Source organism: Typopeltis vanoorti, chromosome 20 (genome assembly GCF_054136105.1).
Source record: "Typopeltis vanoorti isolate ZY-2024b chromosome 20, IOZ_Tvanoo_1.0, whole genome shotgun sequence".
Taxonomy (NCBI): domain Eukaryota; kingdom Metazoa; phylum Arthropoda; class Arachnida; order Uropygi; family Thelyphonidae; genus Typopeltis; species Typopeltis vanoorti.
In genome coordinates this window covers 77731789-77751072 of record NC_143568.1, presented here as the reverse complement: position 1 = coordinate 77751072, position 19284 = coordinate 77731789, and the positions used below count along the sequence as shown (strand labels likewise).

The window sequence follows — 19284 nt, the reverse complement described above, 5'->3', positions numbered from 1 at the left end:
ACATCTGCTTAACCTTTTCTCTGTTAAGCTTGTGCCATCTCAGCAGTTTAAAAAATGGTGTCCTTCCTGAGCACAAATGCAATTACATTAAAAAATATCTTGGCCAAAACAACTTTTGGCTTAAACACAGCAAGGGAAAGAAGGAAATCTTTAAAGGAGTCAGGTAGGCCTTTTTTTAATTTTCTGGGTGATTTGAATTCGAGGGTTGTTTGAAAAGTTTCATAAATTCTAATAGATGACGACACAATTCGTTCATTCATACCAGTGTCAACATGTATCATCTTTTCATGATCCATAGCAAAATTTTACACATGCGATTTGTAGTTCTCATCTGGCAAACATTTAAAATGACTGTGTCCTAAATTTTCATAAAAATGGAGAAAAACGAGTTTCGTGCAGTGATAAAACACTTTTATTTGAAGAAGTGGATGGCCGCACAGATCAAAGCTGAATTAGATGCAGTTCATGGAGACTCTGCAACAGCATTAAAGACTATTTATTTTGGGATAAATTAGTTTAAACGTGGTTTAGTTTGGCACCAGGGCACGCCACCCACCCACCATGAAGCCACAAGTCTATCGAAGATGAAGTGCACTCCGGACAGTCAACTGAGGTCACTATGAAGGAAATGATTGACAAAATCCATGGTATTGTTATGGAAGACCACCGAGTGAGAGTGCTGAGATTGTAGGCATCTCAACAATGGGTGTATAATATCCTGAACGAAAAATTGCACATGAAAAAGCTGTGTGCAAAATGGGTGTGCAATTGTTGACTGTCAATCAAAAACGCATGCAAAAAGATATTCAATGCAGTGTTTGGCAATGATGTTTAATCGCAATTCGCAGGATTTTTTTGCACCGATTTGTGACTGTAGATGAAACTTGGATCCACCACTACACACCTAAGTCCAAGCAGCAGTCAAAACAGTGGACAATGCCCGATGAAAAAGCACCGAAAAAAGCGAAGACCATTTTGTTAGCTGGGAAGGTGATGGCCACTGTTTTTTGGAAGAACTGAATAAAAAACGGCCAAGATATTGGCATACAAAAAAGTGCTCTTTCATCAAGACAATGCACCATTCCACATATCGGTCATCGCAATGGCAAAATTGCATGAACTGAGGCAAAGTGGTTCCACATTCATCGTATTCTCTGGACTTGACCCCATGTGACTTCTTCTTGTTCCCAAACTTGTTAATTTGGTTCGGTGGGACAAAATTTTCTTCAAATGAGGATGTCATCAAGGCTATCAATGACTATTTTGCACAGTTTGACAAATCCTTTTTTTAGATGGGATGAAAAAATCGGAAACTTGCTGGATCAAACGTGTAGGCCTCGATGGAGATTATGTTGAGAAATAAAAGTGATTTTTTTCAAAAAAACTGTGTTTAACTTATTTTTTTATCAAACTTTCCAAACAATCCTCGTATATCCTTAATGGTGTATTTTTCAGTGATCTATTTTCACCAGAGGAAAGCACAAAAGACAAAGAGAGTTGTAATATCTATTATGAATACAATTCAGTTCAACTCATGCACTAGTCTATCTACATCTGCTATTAGAGGAAAGTATTTGTAGTCGTGCACACAGCAAAACACTCCCCCATTGATATGTCACAACGGTCCATGTCTTATCCCCAAATGCATAACTTTACATTGAAGTTATTTTCAATATCATTTATGTACAAATTAAACAGCACTGAACCTTGTGGCACTACACTAGTCACCTCGATTCTGATATCTTTGCTCTCTCTCTCTCTCTAGCAGCCACCCTTTTATTCACTTAACCAGTGTCATATCCATCCCCATTTGTTCTAATTTGTGTAACATAGTTCCATGTGATATTCTGTCCAATGTCTTTGCAAAATCCAGCAGAATCATCATGTAGCCATTTCCTTTATCCAACTCTGCTGTTACTCTATTATAAAAAGATAGTAAATTACTGAGGCATGACCGGCCCTTCACAAAGCCATGCTGCTCCTCATACAGTATCATATTTTTATCCACCCATTCTTGAATTCTCTTTTTGATTAATTTTCCAGTACTTTTATCACCACACGTGAGATACTGATTGGTCTGTAATTTGGTACTGCAGTCTTAGCACCTCCCTTACGCAAAGGAATATTTTACCCTCTTTCCACTCCCTTAGAACTCTACTAGAGCTGAGACTTAAATTAAAGAGCCTAGTCAGAGGCATTGCCAGTTCCCTTGCATATTCTCACAAAACCCAAGCTAATATCCCATCTAATCCCATAGCTGTATTTACATTGAGATTCAGCAAATATCCTAAGAAACTCCAATTCATCCACCAGTTATCACCAGATGATAAAACCAAAACACAAATTGATCATATTGCAATCAAGGGTAATTTTAGGAGTTCACTCTTAGATGTTCAAGTAAGGTGAGGAGTGAATATAAGTTACATTCCATGTAAGTTAAATTTTGTAAAATATTGATAAATAGGATTAAAAATGAAGCAGAAAAGATATTAAGGCATGAACAAGTTGGTTTTTAAGGAAAATAATTGAACAAAGCATAGAATTTAGAAGTTCATTATACCTAAATTTTACAGATTTTGCTAAAGCATTTGACAGTATTGATAGAGAAACATTAATTATTAAAAATTATGGAATCCCTAACAAATACATGAGAACAATCAAAGAAATGTATGAGGGATTAGTTGTAAAATAACACAAATGTAAAAGTTGTGTTACTGCACAGCAAATGACATTCAAATTGTTTGAGATAAGTGGTGTAGAGGCAGGGCTGCATAATGTCAAGGTTATTGTTTAATATAGTCACTGAGTAGATTATGAGAAAAGTTAGTGTTGCAAGAAGAGGAATTAAATGGAATCCTATGTCACAGTTAAAAGATCTAGATTATGCTGATAACATAGTCTTGATGTCATCTAAATACAATGATATACAAACAAAATCGGAAGACTTGTATAAAAAAAGCTGAAATGGCTAGTCTTAAAGCAAATATGACTAAAACAAAATTAAACAGTAAATGCCACAAAGAGATCAAAGTCAATCAGCATGCTGTAGAAGAAGTTAAGAATTTTACATACTTGGGAGAAAATGTAGATACTGAATGTAGAACTTGCAGGGATATAATGCAAAGATTGATAAAAGCTAATGCTGCATTCAGAAAATTAAATAATATACGAAGATCTTCAACATACAATAATAAAACCAAAATAAGGATCTTCGATAGCAATGTTAATGCCATATTATTATATGGATCAGAGACATGGAAGCTGACCAAAAAAAAAAACAGGATGCTAAATTAAATAGTTTTCAAACAAAATGTCTGTGTAACATAGTAAAAATATTTTGGCCCCAACATATAACAAATGATGACTTATATAAGCTGATTAACTATGCAAAAAAAGTATCAAAATGAAATGGAATGCAGATGGAAATAGATCGGACACATAATGAGAATGGACAATAGAGAGATTCCGATAGTGGCTTTGCCATAAATACCAGAAGGAAATTTGTTCCAACAACTGATTTTTACTATTCATGCTATGTCCTTGATGAAACCAGAGATGACTTCCTTAACTAATCTGCCCCGGTCAGCATGATATTCAATCATGTTAGTAGGTATCTACATAGCTATTGAACAAAGATTGGCACTCATACTTTGGGATTTAGCTAACCAAATTATCTTATTTGCTTAAACAAGAAACAAATGGCAGCTACCACACAGTAGATACCTTTTAGTGGGTATCTACCTGAATATTAATAATTGGACATTAGGTAAGCAGCCCTAGTCAATTCTCCACATTCTTTAAAATACTGTAAAGATTTCCTCCCAAGTACTTAACTTTGACCTATAAATGATCCGTTGTAATATATCCTCAGAATATCATCAATTTTCAATCATGTATCAGGAAACATAGTCTATAGCAATAATGTCAAATATGTAGCCCACGACATTCTAGACTACAGCCCATGCCAACATTTGGCAAATATTTATCAATTTGTAAAAAAAAAAAAAAAAAAAAAAAAACCTTTTTAAAATTAAAATTCATAAATTGTCTTTTAACCATAACTACTTAATTTAGATTAGAAACATTATACTATCTATTGTCCATACAATCAAACACAACATAATGTATTTATTTAGCTTTATTATGTCCCACCAAAACCAGAAGTTAATACAGTTTTATGGTTTTATACATGCACATAATTTACTACATTTATTAAATCTTGCTTGTCAGCTTCTTTTAGTATAGAAAAGTTATTGTAAATAAAATCAGAAGGGTGACTGCACCCAAATGTGGGGAGAATTCACATGTTGAGTGACGCTTGACACACTTGGTGCTGCCAGTAATGTCAAGCACCACTCGACACCTGAGTGGTAAAGGTTCATGTGATTTCAACAAATATATCCCAAATATTCAACGATTATTATTTGAATCTGAAAAGCATTTTGAAGGATTCAAAATGCAGGAAGACGATTTTTTTATTATTATTATTATTATTTAGTGTCCCATTTTCTTTTGATGTTGAGAAAATAAAAGGAAATATTCAAATGGAACTTGAGATTCAGTGTGATACAGTACTAAAAGAAAAGTATAATGAAACTCGTCTTTCTAACTTCCATTCTTATTTTCCATGTCATTTTTGTTGAAATGAACATGTTTGCTTCAAGAATCTTAGCTATGTTTGGCAGTACATACCTTTGTGAGCAATTATTCTTGTTCTTGAAAGCAAATAAAACTTTGCATAGGACAAGATTAACAGGCGAGCACTTATCATCCATACTGAAAACTGCTTTATTGCAAAAATTAGAAGTCAATATTGATTAGAAACCAAGAAAGAATGAATATGAAAGAATAACTCTTCTGAATGCAGATGGCATGAAGGTGACAGATGCAGAACAGGTTTTTCAACTAATGAGTGCCCATTTTGTTAAGATGCTATCAACCTGGTGTATGAAACATTGAGTTCACAGCTGCCTCTCCACTGAATGAAAAAACTAAGGTGCATGAAGAGGAGGTATTAAAGCTATTGCCCAAACTGAATAAAAATTCAGCAATAGGAACTGATGGGATATCAGCACAGGTGCTAAAAGAGTATTCAGCTGAAATGGCCGTGACCAGGCTATATAATTTGAGTCTCAGAACAGGGAAGATTTCACAGGAATAGTAATTCATTGCACAAGGGTGATGTAAAGACCGATGTATCCAACTATTAACCAATCAGTATCTCAGGGGTGGTTGTGAAGATTTTGGAAAAATTAGTTAGGGCTCGCATTTAGAAATAGGTTGACAGTGAATCTCTACTTTGCAATGAACAGCATGGATTTACTAAGGGAAGGTCATGTTTTAGCAATTTGCTCACATTCTATAATAATATTGCCAATGAACTACACAAGGGGAATGGATACACCATGATACTTTTGGATTTTGCTAAAGCTTTTGACAAAATACAGCATGGTAGACTGTTGCAAAATTTCGAGAATATGGGTTTGGATTATGGAATATTAGCGTAGATAAAACGATGGCTAACTGACATATCAAAAAGTTGTATATGTGGGGGGATGCGAGTCTGCAAGATTTAAGGTAACCAGTGGTGTACTACAAGGATCAATCATTGTTCCCCTGTTATTCAATCTGAATACATTAATGACATTGGGAAGGATTTGAAAAGTGACATACAGCTATTTGCTGATGATGCAAAGATAGGTAGGATAATTAGGAATGCAGTACTTGCAGAATGATTTGAATAGGCTGAACTTGTGGGCATGGGTAAATGGATGTCAATAAATGTAAAGTAATGCACTTTGGCATGATTAGACATCCAATGTCATATTATATTGGTGGGATTATGATAGAAGAAGCTGATCTAGGAGTCTTGAGTCTAGAGATTTTGGAGTGTGTTAATAGATGGGAAGTTGAAGTTCAGCAACCATGTCACAAAGATTGCAAATACAACTCAAAAGATAATTGCAATGCTGAAGCCAACTTTAACATATAAAGACAAGGATGTTATTTTTGCATTATAAGACCTGACTTGGACTATTATGTGCAGGTCTGGTCTCCTGGTTTCTGTTGTGATTCTGATACAGTGGAGAGAGAGTATAAAGGACAGTGTTAAATATCATATCAGAAAAAGATGTCATTGTGGAATACTGATTATGAAGACAGACTGAGAATTTGTAGACTGCAGGCACTAACAAACAGGAGAAAGAGGATTGATATGATTGAGACTTACAAACTTCTCAATGGTCATACAGGATTTCATTTTATGGAGGGTGAGGAAAGGACAAGAGAGTATCCTTAGAAGCTGAGAATGAATGCCATTAAGAAGGAGTTAAGGGCTAAATTTTTCTCTCATAGGGTAGTGCATGATTGGAATGGATTGCCATTGGATGTTGTGTGTGCAAGCAATGTGAATGAATTTAAGAATAAGCATGATAGCTGGTGCATGTAGTATGTGGCCTCCCTCGATGCGTCCCTGACTCCCTGGAGATCTCTCTTAATAATATTGGTCAAAATAATTTCTCAGAAGTCAAAAAATACTAAATCGATTATAAATTTGATTTTTTATGTAACAATTAGCGTTATGTGTATATTGATATGTTGACAAATTTTATTTTAAAATGTACAAATTTGTTATGCATATGGTTTTTCTTTGTATGATTCAGCTTGTGCCATAGTCAAAAACTGTTGCTTTTGAGTTTTAAACAAAGTTTCAATAAAATGAGTGAAAAAAACGCAAAGTTATGAACTTACTCAATATATAAAACTTTCACAAACTTGACTCGTTGACATTCAAGTATATTAAAAAGATAAAGTTCTGATAAGCATCTAGAACAAAAATGATATTAAAGCAACTGATATAACCACAAGAAAGAACATATGAGGATTATAAGAATATAAAAACATAAGTTACCTCCATAACTCTGCTACTAGTAGACCCCCCCCCCATATGTTATGGGATAAAACCTAAGTTAGGTTAAGAAAAAGTAAAGAAAAAAGGTGTCAAACTATTTGAGTTTGATGCCACTAGCCTCCAGTAACTAAATCAGGTTAGGTTGTGTGAACCTAATTTTTTATAGGATTTGGCAGTCAAGTCTATTTCCATTACCTGCTATGATTCTCTATTGCATTTACCCTCTGGGCACACTGTCTCTTTTGCTGTATTGGAGGCAGGCATTCAGACTCAAAACCCTGCCACCTTTATATAAGATTATCTAAAGCACAGATCTGAAACTTCTTTTAAGTGTCGCTAGATCATAAATAACTTTGCCGTGGGATCATTAGGGGTCTCATGTCAGTCCCAAACCTGGATAAAGGAGGAGGATCAGTCAGATGAGTGTCAATGCTCTGACCATAAAGAAAACACAATTGCTACCTGATGCCTAATGCCTATATGATCAACAGTTAAAACATGCCAGCTCGGATGTCAACCAGATGAACAAGGTCTGCGATACCAAGCGAGTGATTGGGGTTGGATCAAAAGGTGGGATACTGAAAGGAAATGGAAAATGAAACCGACAGAACTATTATCAATAGGCACACAGAATGTACGGACAGTTTGGATGTCAGGAAAACCAGAATTACTTTGTGAGAAAATTAAGAGATATCGATGTGATATACTAGGACTGGCAGATATGTGATGAATATCATCAGGAGAGATAAATGGATGCGAAGTCATATGGTCAGGGGTATGACACTAAGCACGAAGCAGGAGTTGGCTTCCTTCTTAACAAAAAAGCTAGAGAGGCACTGTTAGGCTACAGACCAGTCAATAAACAAATCATGATAGCAACATCTCAAGCAAAACCATTTAATATGTCAATAGTCTAGATATATGCACCCACATCTGACAGCACAGATGATACTGATTTATTTTGCAAAGATCTGACAGAGACAATAGAAACAATATCAAAGAAAGATGTCCTAATTATTGAAGAAGACTGGAATGTCAAAATGAATAGAAAATGATGGCTGGAAAAACATGGGAAAATATGGTTTTGGAGAAACGAACAAGGTGAGAAAATGTTAGAATTTGCTGTGGACCACAAGATGGTGGTCTGTTGGAAGATTCCAGAAAAAAGAGTTTAGAAAATGGAAGTGGCAATCAAATGATGGGAAAACCAAAAACATGACTGATATGATTATGATTAAAAGAAGATGGATAACATCAGTACAGCAGTGTTGAACTTTTCAAGGAACGGATATAGATTCGGATCATAGCTTAGTGATTGCAAACATCAAGTTGAAATTAAAAAGAAAATATAAATCCCATCATCAGAAATGAAAAGATACAGCAAGAATAAGTGAATCAGAAATAGGAAGAAGGTACAGAATAGTGTTAGAGGAGAAACTAAAAAAGTGTGGACAAAGAAAAAAATTGAATCTAAGAGTGAAAGGAGTGAAAGCAATAGAAGATGAAGTTGACGAAACAGTACCAGAGGAAGAGAAGATCAAGTGGATTAGACAGGAAACACTGAAGTTAGTAAAGGAGAAGAGAATGTTGAAGATAACAAGGGTACATCAGAACAAAAAGAGGAGAAATATAGAATAAAGTGTAATGAGGTGAAAAAAAGCAGTCACAATGGATAAGATGAAATGGTTAGAAGCTCAATGCAATATACAGAACAGCACTATGGAGACTAGAGAGGTGTACAAAATGATTAGAACCATTAATAGAAGGTGGCAACCAAAACAGATCCCAATTAAAGATGAAAAGGGCCAAGAATTGATGAATAAAGATAAAATTGTACAGCAGTGGACAAGATATTGTAGTGAGCTATATGAAGAAAAACTAGATTTACATGGAGTCAGGAAACTGATTGAAGAATTGAAGCAGACATCCCTACCAGATAATGAGTATGAAATGGACATTTTAAGAGGAGAGGTAGAAAAAACAATAGGATGGCTAAAACACGACAAGAGTCTGGTAATGATAACATCACTGGAGGAATGATTAAATATGGTGGTGAAAGTATGGTTACAGAAATGCACCAACTGTGTAATATGGTACGGAAGGAAGAGAAAATGTCAGAGGAGTGGGTGAAATCGATATTAGTGACATTATTATTATTATTATTCAGGCCTCCATGGAGTCAAAAGACACATTGTGGGAGGTCCTTCCTAAGAAAAACAAAGTCTATCAAGACTCATCGAGGGGAGCCCCCCCCAAGAAACACAAAGTCTATCATACCACTCCTTAAACTCATTGACAGTTCTCACTCTCACCGCTCCATCAAGCAATGCATTCCATGGTTCAACCACCCTCCATGCAAAGAAACCACTCCTCACCCTCTTGCTCAGTTTCCTTTCATAAGTTCCAGGGATGGCAGTTACAAAACTTGTCATCACTCCTTCCTGCTGTTCAACCAAGAGAAAGAACTCCCCGATGTCAACCCTGTAACACCTCTCAACAGTTTAAAAGTCTCAATCATATCACCTCTCCTTCTTCTATCCACCAAACTCTGCAGTCCACATTCCCTCAGCCGATCCTCATAACTAACATTGTACAGTCCTGAAACCATCTTTGTTATCTGCTTTTGTACCCTTTCCACAGTTAATTTATCTCCTTCAAATCCTGGGTACCAAATCTGAGAACAGTAGTCCAAGTGTGGTCTGATCAGGGTCTTATAGAACGGAATGATAACTGTTTTATCTCTGCAGGTCAGCGTCCTTCTCATTATTGCAGCAATCCTCTGTGTTACCTTCACCACCTTTGCAACATGTCCCCTAAATTTCAGGTTTCTATCAATCATCAATCCCAGATCTCTTGTCTCCCCTATTTCTTCCAGTATAACTCCTCCCATAGAGTATGCAGTGTCCCATCGATGTTTCCCAAACCTCAAGACCTTGCATTTTGCTGCATTAAACCAACACCCATCATTCATTTGCCCATCTATCTAGCTTATTCAAATCCTCTTGCAGGGCTGCCGCATCTGCACTATTACTAATAATCCTTCCCAGCTTCACATCATCCGCAAACAACTGAATATCCCCTTGCAATTCATGGACAATGTCACTGATATAAAGGTTAAACAATATATATAGTTCCCAGTACTGAGCCCTGTGGGACCCCACTTGTAACTCTCTGATACCTATCAGACAGCCAATCCTGAATCCAGTTGACCAATCTGACATCCAAACACATGTGCTGCAACTTAAATATCAGCTTATCATGTGGCACCCTGTCAAATGCCTTCGCTAAGTCTAAGAAAATGGCAGTATATGCCTTTCCCTCATCTAATGCTCTTTTAACTTTATTATAAAAGGCTAGCTTATTGCTAAAACAAGAGCGCCCCTTCACAAATCCATGTTGACTCTCACAGATAACATTACCCTCATCTGCCCAATCCTGTATATGGTCCTTCACTACTTTCTCCAAAATTACTAACTACTGATGACACACAAACTGGCCTATAATTAGACACTTCCAGTCTGCTACTGCCCTTATGAAATGGCACTATCTTACCTTCCTTCCATTCCATTCCATGGCCACCTTTCCTGCAGCCAGACTTTCATTGAAAAGCCAAGTCAAAGGCACTGTCAGTTCCCTAGCACGTTCTCTCAAAACTCATGGTGAAATACCATCCAGTCCCACAGCTTTACTGACATCCAGAGTACTCAGTATTTTGAAACACACTCTCCTCCTGTACCTCTAAACCTCGAACCTGCCCTATCCCTCTAGCATTAAAACTGACTCCTCCTCCAGGATGAAATACTCCAATAATGTGTTCATTGAACAATTCCGCTATGTCCTCTGCATCAGTCCCTCTATTGCCATTTTTATCCAAAAATTATACAAGAAAGGAAATAAGCTAGAATGTAAAAATTATAGAACAATTGTTTTGACAAGTACCTTGGTAAGGTGGTGATGATAATATGGACAGAAAAATTGAAAACATAGTTGGAAGCATACCTTGAAGATGAGCAAGCAGGATTTAGGAAGGATAGAAGTACAATTCACCAGATTTTGGCAATGTGGTTAACAGCAGAAAAAGCTAGGAGAAAACATATATACTTGCTTTGTTGATTTTCAGAAGGCATTTGACAGTATCGACCAGAAAATGACATTAGCAGTGCTAGAATCCTATGGGATTGGCAAGAAACTAATAGCTATATTAAAAGATGTTTATAAGTATGCAGCAGCAGTAAGAATAGACGAGGATTTGGGAAAATGGTTTAGAACATGCAGAGGTACTAGACAGGGGGGGACGCAATATATCACCAAGCATTTCCATCGCACATTTAGAAAAAGCAATGGACAAAATGAAGGAAGATGCAAAAGGAATATCAGTACATGGGATGAGAATTAACAATCTGAGATTTGTAGGCAACATTGTTATTACTGAAGAAGACAAAAGAGAACTATAAAAAACATTGAAACTGTTAAATGAGGAAGGGAAGAGATTTGGATGTGTTTATTAACTTGGAAAAAACAAAGACAATGATATTTGGTGAGAAGAACATTAAACAAAAGTTACAAGTGGATGGAATTGATATAGAAAATGTAGAACAACTCACATATTTGGGAAGTAAAATGACATATGACTTGGACTGTAAAAAATAAATAAAGATCAGGATTGTAAAAGGAAAAACAAATCTGGAGGCCATGGATAACATCTGGAAAAGTAAAGTGATCAGCCTGCAAACGAAATTAAGAGTACGAGAAATATGCATCTTTAGTGATGTACTGTATAAATCTGAAACATGGGTAATAAATAAGGAATCAAGAAAAAGAATTCTGGCATTTGAAAGAACTTGTTACAGGAAGATTCTGAGAATAGGGTGGGTACAGAAAATCACAAATGAAGAGCTCTATCAGAAGATACAACCAAAGGAGAATTTAATGCAGAAGATTATACAATGGAAGCTGCAATTATTTGGACACATCTACAGAATGAGTGAGGATGGGAAGATAAAGACAATGATGTTTGTTATTATGGATGGTGTAAACAGAAGAGGTAGACCATACAGAGAATGGATAGATGACATAAAGGACTGGTGTGGAATGCATTTGCAGAAACTGCAACACTGTACACCAGACAAAGAAAGGTGGAAGAAAATAGTGAAGGAGGCATCAGACCCCAAAAGGTAGTGTGCCCATGGTTCATGATGATGAGAAAATCATAAATGATCAGCCTTTCCATTATGTTTTCTTTGCAGCAAAAGGGAACATAATGGTTCTTTAAAATTAAGCAACAGATAAGAACACATATCATCTTGGAATACATTTTTTGTACTATACTATCCTTTTAATTCAATAGTTTACATGAACATCATTCAATCTGCAAAATATTTGAAAAGAACATATTCTATGTATGTTCTTTTCAAATAACTAAATATGAAAAGAACATACATAGAATATACACACAGACAAAGAAATTAGCGCACCAAGAAGGAAGCATAGGATTCAACAGAAATTTTATCGGTGTAATGATACAGGTGAGTGATGCACATGATAGCAAAAACAGAGCTGAAGGACAATTACAAAGGGATCTGTGGTATGCAATCCGGTCATCATCAATAGCGCGTTGCACTGCCTCGTGCGACATTACATGCTGTAATACGGTCCGGCATGGTGGTGAACAGACGCCTGTTGTCTAGACATCAGAGTTTGTGCTCTGTGTTGGACGCTGTGCTCCAAATCACGGATATTGCAGCACGATGGGAACTGGCATTTCAGCTGCTCCCAAACATGCTCGATAGGGGACAAGTCCAGGGAGCGGGCAGGCCATGGAAGTGTCTGTACACGACATAGGCAGGCCTGGGCAATCCAAGCCATGTGCAGACGGGCATTATCCTGCTGGTATAGTGTTCCTGGTATCCCAGCCAGCAATGGGAGAACGTGGGGCCGTAGGATGTCATCCACATACCGCTGCCCCGTCAATGCGCCACATACCACTACGAGGGGTGATCGGCTATCGTAGGCTATGGCTCCCCAGACCATAATGCCTGCAGCGTGGGAGGTGTGGTGCTCGATAGCGAGGTCGGGATTGTGTCCTTGACCAGGGGTCCTCCACACCCAGACACGATGATCATATATCCCCAAGACGAAGCGGCACTCATCGCTGAAGACCACATGTCGCCAGTCTGTGGTGTTGAAAGTTTATTTTTCACTTGGTTAGACTATAATGAATTTAGTTTAATCCTTTATCCAAGTCTGAGCAAACAAAGTTCACGCCTGAAAATATCTTCAGGACTGGGGTAAGGTAGTACAACACCAGACAACTCTTAGCAAAGGTGGACCATCAATCCTGGGATAGGTAGATACTGGGATAGGAAGATTGGTAGCTTTCTCCACCTTTGCTATGAGTTGCCCGGTGTTGTACTACCTTATCCCAGTCCTTAAGATATTTTCAGGCGCAAACTTTGTTTGCTCACACTTGGATAAAGGATTAAACTAAATTTATTATAGTCTGTGGCGTTCCACATCGCCCTCGCCTGGCACCACTGCAAACGGAGTTGGCGATGTTGTGGTGTTAATGGGAGCACACATAAGGGGCGCGGAGATTGTAGATTCGCCTCTGCGAGGCATCAGGAAATGGTTCGTGGGTACAAAGGAGCCCCTACATCTGCCTGTATAGTAGACTGGGTCACTGTGGGATCCCTCCGTGCTTGCCGCACGATCCATCGATCCTCTCTAGCATTGGTCCTCCTGATCCGACCGGTGCCGCTTTGCGTGTGGCAGTGCCAAAATGTGTCCAGAGCTCCCAACACTGTCGGATGGATGGTCAGAACGGTTCATGTGCATGCCTATATGGCGCGCCGACCACCCTCCGGTTTTCAGGCCGATGATCATGCCTCTGTCAAAGTCCGTAAGTTGCTTAAATCAACGTCTCTGGCATCTACCCGGCATTATTGTCGCTCTGTACTCTAGCTTGCGTCAGCCGGTGCTTTTCACTTTAATCGGCTATCGACTACATGCCAGCTTTATAAGGCTGCCGGTTCGTGCTTGCAGCGACACCGCAAGGTGTGTGTGGGCATGCACCAAACTTGGATCATTTGCATACCACCCGCACTCTAGCTATTTGCTTAGTTTTGCCATTGTACCATGTTTTCTTCCAGGTGCGCTAATTTCTTTATCCGTGTGTGTATATACAATCAAAAATATATTGAGATACCAATCCAGTCAAATTACTAGTTTGAGATATCTAAACAGCTAGCCACAATAAACTTAAAAAAATATATATATAAATAAATAAAAACAATTTACCTTTTCGCCAGTTGTAGCAAATGGGGCATTAAACCACTGTTCAAATGTATTGCAACATTTGAATATACTTGGCAGTAAGAAATTAAGAAGGGCCCACAGTTCAGGCAATTTATTCTGAAATCAAATAAAATTTTAATACTCCGCTAACACATACAGGAAAAATCACTTAATATTTTTAACAAAGTTTCTTAATGAACAAAAATACTATAATTTTCCTCAAAGAAATAAAAAAGAGACCTGTAATGGTGTTCCAGTTAGCAGCAAACGATGAGGTGCACAATAATGAGTGTTAAGAACTTGAGTTAGTTTACAATGATGATTCTTCATTCTATGACCTTCATCGATGATCATGTACTTCCACCGAAGCTAAAAATATTTATATATATATATATATATATATTAATATAATAAATATTTGAGAATTATAAATATATAATCAAATGAACATATATTGCTCATAATTGAAAGTGCAAGCTAATTAATGTGAGTGCTGTAAAAAAACACCTACAGCAATTATTCCTGTTTATTAAAAAAGGAATAGGAATTTACTTCTAAAGATGATACTAGCTGTTTTAAGGAAACATGCACAGCAGACATAATATAATTTTAAAATAATGGTTTCACACATGTAAGGAATTTAGTCAATACTCCTACATATTTCTCTCAATGTAACAAGAACATCATTTAGGGAGAAAGCAGAAAAATTGGCTACAATATTTAAAATATGAACACAAGAATAAGTCATACAGCATCTGTATACTTAAACATGTTCACGGTTGCAGTTGAGGAAGTACTGTACATCCATAGATGTGAAATCATTCGCCACTTCTGCGCATGTCAGAAGAAAGAGAATCCATTCTGATAATAGGGTAATCAATCTGTATTGTGGGACAGTTGTCTATTACACGTCGGAAAATTAAATTCTATTTTATGAATAATGTAGTTTATAAAGTGATAACTATTTGGCTCGTATAACAGTTGGAAAATTTTACGTATAAAGCATATGATTTCACGTGTTGGTGACCAATTAGTACATCGCCTTATTTCTTTCTCTCTTTCAACATGAATTGACTCTTCTTGGCAATGAGCCAATTGAGGTTCTCGTATCTGTGGTCGAACTATAGGAGGAGGCCAGTCTGTCCAAAGTAGCAAAGTTGACAGATACAAAGTATTTGATGAATACCAGGCAAAGATAGAGGTGATAATTTATCTTTAATAGGTGGTAGGAAGAAGATAACTTCTGGGCTGGTTTGAAGATGGTATACAGATTATGTTTGCAGATAATCCTTTCTATATGTTCAAAATCCCTTTAATATATGGTATGTGGATCCTTTTTAACATCAGACTGCAGTTTGCCAGAAGGATGATAATTGTCAATTATTTTCTGTATCATAGTTTCATTACATCCATTAAGTAATTAAGAAAATTAAGTAATTAAGAAAATTGAATTTGCATACCTCTATTAACAGAGGTATGCAAATTCAATTTTCATTAACCCTGATGTAACTTACAGCCAAGCTGTGGCATTCTTCATATGCTATCACTCTCAGAAATTTCAAATTCAAAGTGTTAATTTGCAAGCCTTGAAAGAAAAGGATATGTTACTGTTATTCTAAATTATTTGCTGCCCTGACCAACCAACTTCATAATATTTTATTCTCCAACCAATAAACTGTAGGTGTGAATTTCAGTGTGGAGATGGAAATGTGTGAATGTCTTTAAGCAGGAGACAAATTTAACTCTCTTGTAAGAGATAACCATCCTACTTAAAAGAGAACTGAAGCTGCTCAAAAAAAAGTTCCATGTACTAACACAAAACTTTTCAAGTCATCCAAATTATTTAATGCCCTCAAACGGCACTATGTACTATACATTTACAACTCGTGGTATCAGGAGGGGTGTCCAGATTAATAAATAAATAAATAAATAAACCTCATGGGAGGACTTTGACAAGAACATAGAAAATAAATATCAAGAAGGTGGCAAGATATTCTGGAGGTTGTTGAAGAAGCTTAGAAATGGAGGAAAGAGTGCTGTAAAAGGAGTTAGAGATGATAAAGGTGACATGAAAATGAGAGAAAAAGATATCCTTGAAGTATGGTGTAATTACTTTGAAAAATTAATAAATGAAACAAGCAATGATAGCACAGTGGTAAAAAACACTCAACAGGCATAAGTCAGGAATACATATCCATACTTGAAGTAGAAAAAGCCATCAAAGGCATGAAATGTGGAAAGGCAGCAGGAGTAGATGATATTCGACCAGAAATGCTGAAGTATGGTGGTATAAAAGTATTACAGTGGCTGCACTGCATAGTTCAGAAGGCCTGGACAGAGGGACGAATTCTTGATGATTGGAGTAGAGCTAGAATAGTATCCATATATAAAAAGGGAAATAAAACTGAATGTAAGAATTACACAGGTATTTCCCTACTGAGTGTTCCAGGCAAGATTTGTGCCAGTATACTTGAGAAACGGTTGACAAGAATTGTGGATGAAAAGCTTGGTGAGGAACAAGGTGGATTCAGGCCAAATAGAGGCTGTTAGGATCAGATCTTCACTTTACAACAATTAGTTGAGAAAGCATGGGAATATAACAAAGATCTGTATTTAAGTTTTGTCGATCTGGAAAAGCATACGACAAGGTGCCAAGAGAGAGAAGTTATTCAATACAATATAGTTATATGGTGTCAGTGGAGCATCATATCAAACAATACTTAGTCTTTATTTGAGTTGTAAGTCAGCAGTTAAAATTGAAGGAAGTACAGGAAGATGGTTTAATGTTAAATCTGGTGTGAGGCAAGGATGTACATTATCCAATCTGTTATTCATCATCTATATGGATCACATTATGAAGGAAAGTGGTATTAAACATGATATCAGAATCGAAGATGTTAATGTCAGCTCTTTGCTTTATGGATGATGTTATACTTCTAAATAAATCCGTGTGTAGAGGCTTAAGTGCTGTGAGGACATCATGTTGGAGGCTTAATGGATTTTTTACAACACTCAAAAAGAATTAAAATAGAATTTAATACTTCCTATATTTCGTCCTAGTCACTAGGACATCTACGGGGATTACAAAAACAATTAATGTAACATATACACAAATAACAAACAATACTAAGCCCAACCACGTGGGTGACACTAAAGTCCTATCTAGGTAGAGCGCCCTCTAAGGGCAGTAGTAGGTGGCCTGGAATGTAAGATGGGAACTCTGGTGATGAGTGTTTCCCAAATCTTCGGAAGCTTAATGCAACCGTATTTATTGAGATTTGGTTGGTTTTTGAGAGCTGCTGCTGCTTCTAAGAAAAGTCTCTCTTTCTTGAATTTGCTGTGGTGGAGCATGGTGGTTTTCTTCCATGATACCCTGTGGGTGGTGTCCAAAACATGGTCAGCCAAGCCTGAATGGCCATAGTTGTGTTTGAAGATGTACGACTTGTGTTCCTCTAGACGGATGGATGCTGATCTGCCTGTCTGTCAAAAGTACGCCAGCTTACAGGAACAGGGTACTTTGTAAACTCCAGGCAGAGAGAGAGGAGGGAGATGATCTTTCGTAGAACGGATAAGGGTAGCAAGTTTGCAGTGGGGCTTATATGCTGTGTGTAGGTTGTACTTTTTTAGGTTGTAGATTGTAAAAAAGTACATTGTAGATTGTAAAAAAGTACAACCTACACACAGCATATAAGCCCCACCGCAAACTTGCTACCCTTATCCGTTCTACGAAAGATCATCTCCCTCCTCTCTTAATGGAGTTTACAAAGTACCCTGTTCCTGTAAGCTGGCGTACTTTTGACAGACAGGCAGATCAGCATCCATCCGTCTAGAGGAACACAAGTCGTACATCTTCAAACACAACTATGGCCATTCAGGCTTGGCTGACCATGTTTTGGACACCACCCACAGAGTATCATGGAAGAAAACCACCATGCTCCACCACAGCAAATTCAAGAAAGAGAGACTTTTCTTAGAAGCAGCAGCAGCAGCTCTCAAAAACCAACCAAATCTCAATAAATACGGTTGCATTAAGCTTCCGAAGATTTGGGAAACACTTATCACCAGAGTTCCCACCTTACATTCCAGGCCACCTACTACTGCCTTTAGAGGGCCCTCTACCTAGATAGGACTTTAGTGTCACCCACGTGGTTGGGCTTAGTATTGTTTGTTATTTGTGTATATGTTACATTAATTGTTTTTGTAATCCCCGTAGATGTCCTAGTGACTAAGACGAAATATAGAAAGTATTAAATTCTATTTTAATTCTTTTTGAGTGTTGTAAAAAATCCATTAAGTCTCCAACATGATCTAAATAAATCCGCTACAAGTTTGCAAGATTCCCTGACTAAATTGAATAACTGTTGTAATAGATATTGTATGAAGGTCAGCAATAAAAAGACAAAGACAATGAAAATAGGTAGAATCGTTGAAAATGTCAACTGTGTTGTGAATGGGGAACCTGTGGAACAAGTAAAACATTTCATATACTTAGGAACGATTTTTAGTGAAGATCCCATATTAGTGAATTAAATATGGCAACGCTGGTATTGTAGAAAGTCAACTGAATAAATTCATATGGAATAAGAAAGAAATCAGTCGGGAACAATAAATTAGCTGTATACAAGACAGTGTTCAAACCAGTTTTAAACTTATGGATCTGAGAGCTGGGTCAGAAGTAAAACACTTGACCAAAGACTAGCGACTGCAGATATGAGAGTCCTGAAAAAGATTAGAGGCGTGAACAGATGGCATCAATGCTAATATCATATTAAAAACAAGGATATTAGGTAAGAACTTGACATTGTCAACATCCAGGAATGCATTAGCAGAGCTAATTTCAGGTGGTATGGTCACTGGAACAGAATGGGAGAGGAAAGATTAGCAAAACAAGTGTTCTCTGCCAGGTTGGCAGGAAAACGACCCAGAGGAAGACCAAGATATAGGTGGATTGATATGGTACAAAGTGCCTTAGACGATAGAAATATAAGATCCTATAATGTTGTAGTCTTGACAAGTAACAGACTGATTTGGAGGAAAATTGTAGACAGGAAGTTAGTAATGAGGTAAATTTTTCATGAAGT

The 19284-nt window shown here is 37.1% G+C and overlaps 1 protein-coding gene across 6 annotated transcripts in view; it reads right to left on the bottom strand.

Moving 5' to 3' along the window:
• The window catches only part of brm (ATP-dependent helicase brm), a 677861-nt gene that overhangs the window by 346502 nt on the left and 312075 nt on the right, over positions 1-19284 (bottom strand). For all 6 annotated transcript variants that reach the window (XM_090410652.1, XM_090410651.1, XM_090410655.1 and 3 more), the window contains 2 exons: positions 14444-14572; positions 14207-14320 (listed from right to left, as the gene is read on the bottom strand). In XM_090410652.1, coding sequence (XP_090266778.1) covers positions 14207-14320; positions 14444-14572 — 243 coding nt within the window. The remainder of the gene's footprint in view (positions 1-14206; positions 14321-14443; positions 14573-19284) is intronic.